Raw genomic sequence first — 14,448 nt, 5'->3', positions numbered from 1 at the left:
CCAGACGTGAGTGGCCAAGGTGCACAAAAGATCAAAACCGTTATTTTGGATTATTCAGTGCTAACTCCCCCCTTCCCAGCATTGCTGAGGCAAATCTGGGCGTTTCTTTTGATATTCATTTCACTCTGTTTACCTGGTAACTGACCTTGGTCAGCTGCTTTGTTTTCCCGCCTTGAAACCTTTATAAGAGACAGTTTTCTGAATAAAGCTCTCTCTTTCGCCTGATCGGAAACCGTGAGTTGTGTCTTTACTCTCTGCGTCTCCTCTCCTGCCCTGTTTTTCTCTCCCTCCCTCAGGAGAAGGACCCGCGACGATTCTCTGCCCTGCCGGTTGGGGCAGACAAAACAGGTACCGCCGTACGCCAGGGACGAGCACGCCAGACCCGGACTCTGGGTTACGACAAGATTCTATTTGTTTGTTTGTTTCATTCTTTTTCATTCTTCTTCCTGTCTTCCTTTCTTTCTTCCTTCCTTCCTTTCTTTGTCTGATTACTGCAGGTAGGACTTCCAGTATTATGTCTAATAAAAGTGGTGAGAAGGGACCATCTTTGTCTTTTTCCTCATCTTACAATAAAAACTTTCAGGTCTTCGCCACTGACTATGATGTCAACTGAGGGTTTTTCATACATGGATTTTATTATGTTGAAGTGTATTCCCTCTAAACTCACTTTGCTGAAAGATATTTCTGTTTTTCTTATTTGTATTTCTATTTCCATTTTTCTCTTATTTTACTCTGACACTAAAACTCTGTTAAAGTATTTTGCTTAAAAGAAGAGCCAAGCTATTTTAAAATGTGGAAAAGATATTCAAACTAACCAATATTCAAACAAATACAAAAAAAAAAAAAAACCAATCAGATAGGAGTTTTCACACAACTCTCTCAAAAAATTAAAAATAAATTTAATGTTGAAAATGATATTGTTTCACATATACTAATACACTGATATCAGATGTATAAATAGGTATACAACTCAAAAATATTTCAAATCCTTCAAACAGTCATACCTACCCCTGATAATTTCCCTCTTAAATCCTTTCAAAATAATGTGATCTTAAACATGTATAAAGAATAAACTTTTATTACTGTCTAGTCTTGGCATAGAGGTGTGATAGGCAGTGATTTTCATAGATCATATAAGAAACTTATGCAAATGTTTTTATATCTTTCAAAAAAGACAGACTTAAACTTATCAATGTTCAGAGCTCAGGTTACAAGCAAATTTTAGCTTTAAAATGTACCATGAATCAAAACTATTTTGGTTAACATACCTTAGACAGAAGAGTTTTTTGTCATATTAAGTTTGCCACTGTGAGAAAATGTGTTGAGTGTAAATAGTTACATTCACCACTCTCTTCCTCTTGAATACCAAAAGGAAATGAAAAAGAAGGAAAAGAAAGTGCCCATACACATGTGGTTCTATATATGTGTGTACACACACACATACACACACACACACACACACACACACACACATGCACACACACACACACTTCTGACATAAAGGCCTAAGGGTGAAAGAATCCATTGAGAACCTGGTCCATTGAGGAGAAGGCAGGGCACAGGATAGTGGTACAATATAAAAATATCCATTTGTGGTCATGTTTTGGAACATCTGCAGTTGGTGTTATACTTATTTATTCATTCAAAATAAAAACCTGAGATTTATCCACCTAAAATAACAACCTGAAACCCAACCTCATTCTTGGCAGGAACAATAAAGAAACATCAGGCATTCAAGCCATCATCTAGAATAAAGCATCAAATCAGTACTGAGTGCAAATGAAGTTATATCTACCTCAAGGGAAACTACATTCAGTTGCTTATGTGTTCTCGAACTTTGAATATGGTGGGGGAATGAGGCAAATGAGTAATTGGTTTCAATTCCACTTTGTCCTTTCTGTCTTTCACCCAATAATAGACCATTTTTCCTTTTAAAAATGCTTTACACACACACACACACACACACACACACACACACACACACAAATTCAGTTGAGTCATGTAGGTAGGTGAAAAGGCAAACTGAAATTCACTATATATCAATGAAGTCAACCCTTTCAAGTATATTCTAGGCAAAATGTCTTAAGGAAAAAAAGTTATTGAAACATTATAACTATTACTAAAAACAATGTAATTATCTGATAATAAAGAAGAGGCTTGATAAATTTTGGTATCTCCACTATGTGGAATCTCATAATGCTATTTAAAACTATTTTCAAACATTTTAAATGTTTTTGTTTACTTATTTTTGAGAGAGAGAGAGAGAGAGACAGTGTGAGCAGGGGAGGGTCAGAGAGAGAGGGAGACACCGATTTGAAGACATGCTCCAGGCTCTGAACTAGCTGTCAGCACAGAGCCTGGCACTGGACCCAAACCCACGAACCGTGAGATCATGACCTGAGCTGAAGCTGAATGCTCAATCGACTGAGCCACTCAGGTGCCCCAAAAACTATTTTAAAAGTTAGTATGAATGTGAGGAAAGAGTTCTGAATGGAGAAGAAAACAAATACAAAACTGAATATGATTAAAACTATTTAGGAAAAAATTCCTTATGCATAAGAAAGAATTACTAAATCACTGAACAGAGCTATTTTGGGTGATATGACTATGTATGTTTCAGGTCTTCATTTCACTCTTTTTGGCTTTTTTTTCATGTAATGATCATGAAAAATAATTCTAAAAATTAAATCACAGTATGAGCGCCTGGGTGGCTCAGTCACTTGAGCGTCCAACTCTTGATTTTGGCTCAGGTTATGATTCCTAAGGCATGGGATCAAGCCCCACATTGGGCTCCACACTGAGTGTGGAGCCGCCTGCTTAAGATTATCTTTTTCCTTCTGTCCTTTTCTGCCATTCTCTCTCTCTCAAATAAACTTAAATAAATAAGCAAATAAAATTTAACCCACAAAAAAGCATCTTACTGTGAAATCTGTTATGCTATTATTTAATCCTTGAAATCTGTGAGAAGACCTCAATATCTTTTGAAGTATGAGGATTTTAATCAAGCATTCTATTCTGTACTCCCCAATATTTATCATGTAAACATCTTTGAAAGAACAGTCCTCAAAGCTTTGAGGTTACTGTGGTGCTGGTACAAGGAATCAGAGAAAGGTAACATATTTCTTATGGGCTAGAAACTCCAGAATTTATACCCTAGTTTCCAATGATAGTTGTCAATCAAAAAACACACTGGAGAAACTGTGAGAGAGGCTCAACTCCTTATTTGGAATCTCTAATTATAATTTCTAGTTAAGTATATTATCCAAGAGACATAAAATATGAATTTATAATTTCCAGATCACCCTCACAAAATCCCATTCACATATAGGAGGATTGGATTTTTTTTGTGTGCTCAGGAGAGATTTAGATTTAACTCATTTGTTTGAAAAAGAAAAGGAAGCAGGCAGGCATAAAGAAAGTTTAAAGATCAGTAAGTATATCAATTCCATACAGTCGGTATAAATGGTATACTTAATCCTACCTAGCATGTAAAATATAGAGTAGCTATGAAAACACCACATCTGCATTTCCTTAATATGATCACTCAGCAGGTCACAACTCCAAACAATTTCACCAATGCCATATTTTATTACAAACCATCCTTAAAAGACTGATCAATAGCAAACTCATTGAGAAGTCAGCAAACTCTTCACAGTGGCTGAATGATTTCCACAAGGTCAGAGAGCAAGGGACCCAACATGTAGAGCAAACATACCCACAGACCTGTCTCATATCCCAGAATACTTATACTAATTAACATACTAAAAATATACATTCTCTCCTATTGTTCTGAAGATTTTCACATGGCTTTTACATCAGACAAACTAACATTTTTAAAGTTTTAACATGCTGCTGTAGTCAATTTTTAATATCATTCAAAGGATTTCACAAAGATTAAGCAAAAAAAATCTAGTTAGGTGAGTCAATTGTGAGCAGGTAAAGCAAATTGAAAATTAGGGGACGAAGTTTGTAGAGAAAAGTGTAAGGGGGGGGCAGTGGGGAGGATTCACAGAGCGGTGGGTAATAAAATATGGGAGAAGAAGAGGTGCAGTCAGGGCTCCATCCATGAGCACCATCTGTATAAATCAGGCCTGGAGTTGACATGTAATTTTGTGTGGGTCCCCTGAGAAGTGGCCCTCAGGGCTTCATTATTGATGAAGAGATTTTTCTTCAAAGTGGCCCAGTCAGCAGTGCCTCAAGGGGACATTCATAAGCACTCATAATATCAATTTCCAAGCACCTGGGAGGTAGGGACACAGATTGTCTCTTTAATTATTATGATAGAGGTAGAGGATAGTGAGAATGCTATTACACTACCAAGCTGAAATTCTCAATGAAATAAAATTATCATAACCTAATATTAAAAAGTTTAATATTTGAGTCATCTTTCAGAAAGAACACTTTACATTTTCCTGGTGCAAAATAGGGTGATCTCCAATTCTTTCTTTTCTAGGAGTTAAAAAGTTTTTATGAACAAATACAGGTATGCTTAGAAGTCTAGGGAAAAAAACCTTTCTCTGAAGCTAATATATTTGCCTAGAGACATTATAAGCTTAGTCCAGTTAGTACAAACAGATATGAGTTGGGCTTTTTTTTTTTTAACATTTTTTTGAGAAAGAGAGACACAGAGCATGACTGGGGGACAGTCAGAGAGAGAGGGAGACACAGAATCAGAAGCAGGCTCCAGGCTCTGAGCAAATGGTCAGCACAGAGCCTGATGTGGGGCTTGAGCCCACGAACTGTGAGATCATGACCTGAGCCAAAGTTGGCCGCTTAACTAACTGAGCCACCCAGGCACCCCCCCCCCATTTTTTAAATAATTGTGTAGAGATTTCTTTTCGGAAAAGGATAATACTAAATCCTTTCTAGATATTGTTCAGAATGCCAAGAAATAATTTTAACCAATACATTGGTCCTGATAGAGTCTCAAAACACTCAGAAAAACACTGAAAAATCAATCCATATGTACACTGCAATAAAAAAATAAGAGTTTGCAAGGTCAGCCTTAGATGTGGGTCTTATTCCCTAGTGGATTAGATACAGATAATCCCATATAGACAAAACCAATGACACACACTTCCTTTGAATCTTTCTTCAGTTTACACCAGGGGGCTAGCAGTACAGAGGGCATTAAACATATTTTTTAAATGAAAGTAAAAGGCAAAATGAACTGGGTCTCTATAATTCTGGGTCTCTATCATTTGATCTGAAATTCACAAACTCCCCCTTCTCACTGGTAATATAAAGGAGCTTTCTTATAAAATATATTGGCAAAATATATCCTCATAATTCTTTTAATTTCATTAACTCCTCTCCCCCCCCCCCCCCCCGCCTCACATATTTTAACAGGCTTTGATACCACTAGTTAATTTTTGGAGTCAAACAAAATTCCAGCCAAATGACATTTACATAAGACACATGATACATCTAATAATGATGTTTAAAAGAAGTACCTGGTATTTTTTTAATGTTCATTTTTGAGAAAGAGAGAGAGAGACGATCTTAACAAAGCTTTATTGAAACCTGTATGTCAAGTGACAATAACTCAGTGTTTGGAAAGCAGTAACAAAAACAATGGGTGTCCCAGACTCAGGTTTACCAAATAAATACTGGAAACCAGGGCGCTCGCTCCTCCACCTCCCAGCAAGAACACAGGGCAGAACCACAGCTCTGCTGACTTGAGGGCACGAACCTGCACTGACAGCAGGCACATCTGCAGCATCTCCCCGGAAACCACGCTGAGTGTGAAGAGGTTTGCTTTGGTCCAAAGAATGTCTTCCTGACATGAATTTAGAAGGGTGCTGTCAAGTTCTAAGTTCCTTCCAGAATAAATGACAGCAACTGCTATAGCTTCACTGCTAAGTAGAGACAAGGTCCTGAGCGAGTTGGCATAGGCTAGGCTAGGGTGCTTCTCCAAGGTTTTCAGGGTAACACTGTCCCCTCATTGCGATTAGAATAAAAGGCTGGACAAGCCTCCAGCTAACAGTGGTCAGTCCACAGGGTCATCCAGCTTAATGGAGAAATCTGGCAGCGGTTTTCAGTCTGTTCTAAGAACAAATTATTGCTGAATACAGTTCACATGATCTATATTCTAGTTGGGGTGATTGAGACACAGAATCCAAAGCAGGCTCCAGGCTCTGAGCTGTCAGCACAAAGCCCAATGTGGGGCTTGAACTCATGAACTGTGAGATCTTGACCTGAGCTGAAGTCGGATGCTTAACTAATTGAGCCACCTGGGCGCTCCAGAACTACTAATATTTTAAAAGCATATATTTTATGTGAAAGATGCTGTCTGAGGCATTATATGTATATGACACCAATTAATCATTATCACTATTGTATGAAATAATTAAGCATAAATCCAATTGACAAAAAAAAAAAAGTCCAGGAAAGAACTGACCAGACTCACAAAAATTTAAAATAAATAAATAAATAAAGAGAGAGAAAGCCAGGATTAGAACCCAGGTACATTGCTTTCTTTTTTAACCATGAATTGAAGCTTGATTTGTGAAATACAAAATAAATAACTTAATATAAAAGTACCGAGTTCCTAATATCAATAAGTAGATATCTGTATTGAACATTCTAAAAGAAAAGTAATATACTGAATGCACATCTACTAGCATAACATTTTAATTATAAGCAATGGAAAAATTAATAGTTATAAACCATAAGAAATATATACTCCTACTAAGAGTTATCTCAGTATAACTGGCTCCCAGTTATCTGCTAACAACCACACTAATGGGGTTTGAGGCCTAAAAACACGGCCTCATTAGTCATTAATCTCACAGCGTTTAATTAAACTACTAAAATTGACCACTGAATTCATGTGCAGGAGGTAGAATTTTTTTTTTAAAACTATACTGGAATAACATATGGCTATGCTTTTAACTCTAGAAATATACCTGAAAACTACAAGCAGCTTTCATTTGGGATGAATTAACTTCCCAAATCACATAATCAGACACATTTTTACTGCTCAGCTTAATTTCTTAGAAAGGAGAAATACTTTGAGTATGGTCCACAGGACAGTTTAAAATAGGGTGAACAAGCATATTCTTAACAATGCAAACTCACAAAACAGGTTTAAAGCTTAAAAACATAAAAAAAATTTTAAAGCTTTAGCAAGTCAAGATAGCATTCCCTTAGATTGGTGGTGCCCAATCAGTAAAAATAAATAAATAAATAAATAAATAAATAAATATTGTCATTTATACACTAAATTTAAAAAAAAAACAGAAAAACAAAAAACAAAACAAGGGGTGCCCTTGGTGGCTCAGTCAGTTAAGCTTCTGAGTTCAGCTCAGGTCATGATCTCGCAGTTTGTGATTTCAAGCCCTGCGTCAGGCTCTGTGCTGACAGCTCAGAGCCTGGGGCCTGCTTCAGATTGTCTCTCTCTCTCTGTCTCTCTCTCTGCTCCTCCCCTGTTCACGCTCTGTGTCTCTCTGAGTCTCTCTCAAAAATAAATAAACATTTTTTTTTTTATTTAAAAAAAAAACACAAAAGTTTAAACAAATAATCCATAGTTTCTGCTAAGTTGAATCTTTATTCTCTCCTTTGGATCCATAACCCTGCCCCTTCCCCAAGGACAAAAGCAGTTATGATAAAGGGGATCCTAAAACATTGTCTCTCATCTATGTCAGTTAATTCATAACCCATGCCTTCCCTTTTTTCCAAATGCTCCTTAAAATGTACTTTTCTCCCAGTTGTTTCCATTATACTCCCATTTTCCAAGGCTATCATTTTATTAACTTATTTTCTTAATTAATAAACAAAATTCTCAATTATCTTCCTAAATAAATGGAAGATAGAGTATAAGTAATTCAGAAACTGTTTCTGTTTGACTTGAAATGCACTGTGATTCTATAGACAATGGACCGAAATCTCTTTCTGAATCAGGGTATATATGAAATATGCATTAGCTGATAATTCAAGGAACAGACCTTGACTTGTGATTATGAAAGCATTAGAGTGGTAGGGAACAAATTAGTTTGGCTGCAAATATTTTTCAAAATTACTACTATTCAAAAAGGTAAAGGTTTCCTGCAGCTGCATACATTTTCTTTTAACTCTACTTTTATAGTCTGTTCTCAATTATCCATGTCAGTGAAGAGGAACAAGACATTGAAAAAAGTGTACTCTTCTAAAATCATTCTTACTTGCTTTTAAATGTGCAGATATTGGCATTATACTGGTTATCAATTCAAACTAAATGAAGTACTGTGAGGGTATTGCTTAAGTCAGGGTAAGCAATCAATACTGGATATTCACCTTCTCTGAAACATTCCCAGGAGAATTTGTATTCAAGTCATCCTTGACAAAATTCAGCTTTGTTCAAAGTATAATCCCAGAAAGTAAGATGACTTTAAGCTATGTACATAGCCACTGTTAATGATTTTAGAATACTGTTTTTTTCCACTGGAACAGGTTTTCCAAGAGATTTGTTCATAATTTTATTTTTTAACATTTGTCTTTTTTCCTAAGAAGAATATGTTGACTTGTGACATTTTTATTAAAATTTCTATTATAATTTTCTTTATTTAACAGATTATGCAAATAAGACTCAGAGAAGCTAAGTAACTTGCCTAAAGTCACACAGCTTAAAAGAACTAAACTAGACCTCAACTCAGTTAGCTCCAGATCCCAGGGTCTGAATCACATTTATGTGTCAGGGAAAACAAAACAAAACGACAACAACAACTTCACTTCTCAAGCAGCTTCTAATTACCATACTGACAACAATTTTTTGAGTATATAAGTCTATCACCTAATATCTATTACTTACTAATGCATCATTGTTGTGCCTATATTTCAGCCTGGAATATTCCAGTTTTGGGGTCTGGTGACATTCTGATTGTTTTTCATGCTCCCAATCCTTCAAACCCTGATGTGATATTTAATTAAGGCTAGACATTATGGAGTGAACACACAAAGCAACTTTGTATACTCTCAGTAACTTTTTCTCCTTAGAAATAGAGGTATTTCTTGGCTGCTTCACTGAACCCTGAGATTCTGTAAGTAGGTTATGGAGAAAATTAAATCACTATTATAGTGGGTTGTCATCATCACCTTCTGTTCATTTCACATTTATCAAGTGAACATGTACTTTGTTCCATACTGATTTTTTTTTTTTTTTAAGATTTCTCCATGTACTTGAGACTACACCAATGGTCATAGTCAGATCAATCTCTAGACAGTGGTCTTAATGAATTCTTTCAAAGAAGGGAAATTCAATGTATGCATTCAAATTTGATAGAAAACTGAGCTTTCATAATTCATTCTGATTCTTCAAACAAAAATGAACTTTGGTGAATCAATAGGATCAACTGAGACATCTGTGCTTGAATATATTCCTTGAGGCTTAATGTATTTTTCTTCACTGCATTATATTTTAATGATTAATTTCACACTCTCGTGGTACTTTAGCTGATGTATCACAGGTATTACTTTGAGAGAAAAGAAAGATACAATGCATAATAGAAGTTGTTACTGATTAAAATGTGCTGCATATAAGAACTACATAAAACCTGAAAAAACTTAAATACCGCTAATCTAGATTATAAATAGTATCAAGCAGATTAACCCCAGAGAAAAGGTGAGATTGAGGTGAATGTAAGGGTGTGGACTTCTCAAATGGGTCTTAGTTCAAACAACATATGAGATTAAGCCAGTAATTTAATGTTTCACTGGCATCTTTTCCGTGTTCTTTGGTTAAGAACTGATTTCAAAGATAATTGCAAGAGAAATACAGAGAAAGAAATCAGTTAAACAAATAACATACCAAAGGCCACCTGCCCTCTGACACTCTACTGTCTAAAATCAATACTGCCTGAATGCTGCCAAAAGTTTGTTATTTAATTGAGTTTTTAAAAAAACGTAGGATTTGGTTATGTCAAAGTAAGAAGGACCAAAAAGAACTATGACAATGACATAAATCTAGTATCCTTTACCTTGTGCACACATGAATAAACATTGGGTTAAATACATCTTACTGATCAATATGAAGTAGTAAACTATCCACAAGAGAAACCACACATAAATTAACCAAAGAGATCACTACAAATAATTTGACTCTTATTACTAAAATGGATTTTTCCCAAACCAATGTATGGAGTTGGAAGAAAATATTACTACCTTCCCCCAAAAGAACACAAAGTTACTTCAATCAACGACAGAGGAAAAATGTGGCATCAGCAGCTATTCTGCAAACAGGTGGTTTTAAACTTTTACTTAAGCCACTGAAAAGAATCGAGGGAAGAGAAATGTGTCATTTATAAAAAAGAAAAACATACATGTATACACATATACAGAGCTTTTATCAGAAAGGGAGACTCAAAAAGAGAAAAGCCTTTTACAAAACACAACGAAAAACTAAAAAAGCGGTTTATCTTAGCTCACAGACGTTGAATTGGGTTAGTATGCCTAAAATCACTGTTTACAATTAAATCCTTCTCATCTCATACGTAAAGGTCTTAGGAAGAATTTAAAGGAAACAGTCATGTCATTTCAGGTATTTTTTCACAGGAAGAAAGATGACATTTTTACAGAAACACAGTGGTAGAGGGAATCAAAAGTGTTGAGAGAAAAATACAGTTTATGTTTTTCTGATAGCACTGCATTTTTCATGTTCTCAATACTTTGTTCCCTTCCACCGTTAAATAATTTCATAAGCATTACCATGGCTAGCAGGGAATGCCAGAATAGCTGACACACGGATCTCCTTTATTTCTATACTCCACCTTTGCATATACTTAGGATTCAGCAATTGGAGGTGGGGGCAGCAGACAGGTGCCCTGAAATGCATACGGGTGGAGAAAGGGGTAAGTGCCTGGGTAGACTGGGTGGGAAAGGGGAGTTCCTATCCTCCAGAGTCCGCCTCACTGGAACTCTTGTGCTTCTTAGTCACACCATTCAGAGCAAGACAAGACAGGCTCCCTTAATCCCCTCGGAAGTAAACACCCAGGTTCCAACCCAAAAGGTAACTCCTCCAGCCGCGGGACCCCTCAAATTCTGTCCCCCGCTGCCCACGTCAGGTTTCGGTTCCCGGCTCCTCCACCTCCCCCGCAGACCTCCCGCGGAGGCAAAGTTTCCCGGATCTCCCACTCTTTCCCGAGCGACTGCCGCGGCCTCCCCAGCACCCACCAGCTGGGGCCCCCACCTCCCACCCTCGGCGACCCGGCGAGCCGTCGGTACCTCGATGTCCGCCGCGTCCTTGCTAAGCACAGGGGCCATGGCAGTGTTTACAGCCTGAAGTCTCCTAGAGACAGACCCTCCTAGCGTCCTCAAGCTCCAGTCAGAGAGCGAAGTGACGGGAAGCCGAAGCGATTGAGTAAATAGGAAGCTGAGGGTCCGCGGCGAGGGGGCGGGGCTGGCGCCAGGAGGCCACGCCCCCGGGGCGGGGCTGTGGATCGGCCGCGCGGCTCCCTCCGCCCCGCCTGCCTGTGGAACGCCGGGGAAATGAGTCCGGCCCATCCCCCCCTACCCCCCCTTCTCTGGCGGCTTGTTTTCCTTCCACAGGCGGAAGGAAGGGAGAGGGAGAGAGAGGGCACTCGCACCCGGGAATGACCTTTGCGCTGCAAACTGTTAAAGCCTGAGCTTGGTAGGCTGGGGCCCCATGTTAGAGACCCACAGGATGAAAGGTAAAAGCCATTGGCTCTCTGAAGTAACAAATTGTTCATTTTCTTTCCTCCCTCACAAACCCCGCCAGGTGCAGAAACGTTGGCTTACGGGCAGCTGCATCTTCTGGAACTCCCCAGGGATGAGGTAGTAAACGTTCCTCCATTCATCCATCAAATAGGCGGGAGAAGGCAAGGGCGCGGGTCTTCCGAGTAGAGACAAAACCCGGGAGTGAGAGCGGAGACAGTGTTATAAAGGGGCCCAGTGAGGGAGAGGAGCAAGACTTCTACAGCCAGAAGTGGCAAATAGTAAGTGCGGTAAGTGCCGTAGGTGGTACAAAATCAAGGTTGTATCTTTGCAGGACAATCTATTCTAACGAGTCCTTAAATTTATGCAGAAATATATTTCTAACACGTGAAGCTCCTTTAGAGAATGCTTTATGTTTTGTTATAGAGCTTGCTGGGGAGAGGGGAGTGATTTCCATTTAGAGACGGTCTCAATCCAGAAAATATTCATCTTTGAGTGTCTGTCTCCAGACCTCCCTCTGTTCTGCCTGTTAGATAGATGCATCCTCCTCTCCTCTCCCGTAATGCTACCTGCTTACTTCAAGTAAGGTTTTTACCACACGTTCTGATCCTCTTGGCTAGATTGTGAGCATCTTAGATTCAAATATTTCCTCCCTATCTTTATACTTTCATTAGTTCATCTATCATTTCATTCAACAAATGGTTACTGAACTGTTTCAATGTGCCCATTGTTAGGTACTCTGGATATAATCCGTCTTTAGGAAATACCTTACTTCTAGTAAGCAAGTTGCAAAATAGTAAGAAACAGTGATGCCTGCTTGGAAGATAAAAGAGAAATGGAAAAAAAGTAACTGGAGTGTAAATGCTCACTACCTTGAATGATTTGGGAAGACTTCTTTAAACAAACCAGAGCCTGGAACTAGACAGAGAATGGATACATTTTCTTGAATCAAAATGTACTGCTGAGAAAAATTAGAAAGTTACATAGAAACCTTAAAACCATGTTTTCTCACACATTTTATCCATTCCCAAGTTCTCAAAATTCAGCCTTTTAAAGGATCTTGGAATGTTTCTTCATTTCTTCACCTTCACTCCATTCACCAAGGTCCAATGGTAGTCCACTCTTCTACTCTTACCTACCCCTCTCCACTCCAGACTGAGTTTTAAAAATTATTAATTGACTTATCACACACACGCTCACACACACACATACACAGTGACTAAATCCTTCAGTAGTTTGCACTGCAGTCAATAAATACAAACTTCCCAGTGACCCCTTAATAACCTGCCTTGCCCTTCTCCAACCTCACCTATGACCATTCTTGTTAGAACTTTTTATGTTCCAACCACGAAGTAATCTTTCCTTCTTCCAACCATTTCTCCTCTCTTTACACCCATCCTCCACTTGGGGGACTCTTCTCATTCTATGCATACTTTAGGTCTTAGAGAAGGTTTCCCCGATCCGTTCCAATCAACAAGATTAGACTCACCCTGTCTCTTTTATAACATCCTATTTTTTTTTGTCATAGGCTGATCATATTTTACTTGCATATTTATGTAAGTGTGACTTGTTTAATATCTGTCTTCCACTTAGAATGTAAGCTCCAGGAAAAGAAACCTTGGTTGTCTACTGGATAGTCAGCTCCAAGCCCAGAACTGAAGCGTAAGAGACCAAGAATACTTGGTGAGTGAATAAACATAGTAGACCCTGCAGGTGGTTATGCATTAAGTGGTTCATTTCAGTAACTTCAGTTTCACTTTACCATGCATTCTTCTCAATGTCCCACTTACTCTTGAGAAGTAAATCACAATATCTATCAATGAATTTCTACCTAAAAAGTGTCAGACTAACTACTTTCCTTCTCATGAAGTAATGCTCCAAAGTCAGATGTTCTGAATCTTCTGACAACAATACCTTACCTACCTCCAAAGTCATCTGTATCCTTCTGGGGATATTGTATAATGTACATAAATTATAATATATAAATAATATATATACATTATGTAAAATAATACTATTATAATATATGTAATAATATAGGAAAGAGAAAGGTAAATACATATACAAATAGATACCATATTTATAATATAACATATTTATAGTATGAATGATATATGTAACATATATAATTCCTTTTCCAATTTAACCTGAGAGCTTCAATAGTCAATTTCCTAACCACCAGAGACAGACACTTATATGCCCTTTTAGACTGCACTCTACTGCAAGTCTTATCAGTTAGCATTCCATATTTTAGATGTTTTATGGGTACAAGTATCTAAGTTATCCTCAAGAGTTAGACACTTTATTGCCATATTTGCTTTTTATAATTATTATTCTTCTAACCCACCAAAGGGTAAGTTCAAAATATGCTGTATTACCAAAGGTAAGAGCTTCTTCAGTGACACTCAGTAATCAAATACAAAATTGAAAATTCAAATGCTTTTTTATCACCCTCAACCTCACCAACCAGATGCACCCTGTTCTAAGATATTTAATTAAAGCATTTAATCATGTTGGTCACATGCCACACCTATGTTCTGTGATCAGTGATTGAATCTAATCATATTTTAAATCCATTGAAATTCCACATTAAACACAGTTGTACCTGTAAATAATCCAAGCTGTTTAAAGATTACTGCAAATGCATTCACACCACACTTTTTAAAAGTTGTAAATTATGATGGCATTTGTCAAGCTGTCCCTCCACCTGGAAGCACAGTAAAATATCAGGTGTTCCACATTAATTTTTTGTGGGCTTTGGAGAAACAGCTCATCTACTAGGGTACAAATTCACCAAAATAC

The 14,448-nt window shown here is 37.7% G+C and overlaps 1 protein-coding gene and 1 long non-coding RNA gene across 2 annotated transcripts in view; one reads left to right on the top strand and one right to left on the bottom strand.

Moving 5' to 3' along the window:
• DPYD (dihydropyrimidine dehydrogenase) overlaps window positions 1-11,308 on the bottom strand; it is an 806,753-nt gene extending 795,445 nt beyond the window's left edge. Inside the window, exon 1 of the mRNA XM_029948659.1 lies at window positions 11,197-11,308. Coding sequence (XP_029804519.1) covers window positions 11,197-11,235 — 39 coding nt within the window. The 5' untranslated portion in view covers window positions 11,236-11,308. The remainder of the gene's footprint in view (window positions 1-11,196) is intronic.
• Window positions 11,309-11,525: 217 nt separating this feature from the next.
• LOC115299287 lies at window positions 11,526-13,299 on the top strand. The gene is made up of 3 exons (XR_003912091.1): window positions 11,526-11,602; window positions 11,711-11,766; window positions 13,240-13,299. It is a non-coding gene; the product is annotated as an uncharacterized LOC115299287 (long non-coding RNA).
• The last annotated feature ends 1,149 nt before the right edge of the window (window positions 13,300-14,448 follow it).

This window comes from Suricata suricatta, chromosome 8 (genome assembly GCF_006229205.1).
Source record: "Suricata suricatta isolate VVHF042 chromosome 8, meerkat_22Aug2017_6uvM2_HiC, whole genome shotgun sequence".
NCBI lineage: Eukaryota > Metazoa > Chordata > Mammalia > Carnivora > Herpestidae > Suricata > Suricata suricatta.
This window is presented reverse-complemented; position numbering and strand designations above follow the sequence as displayed.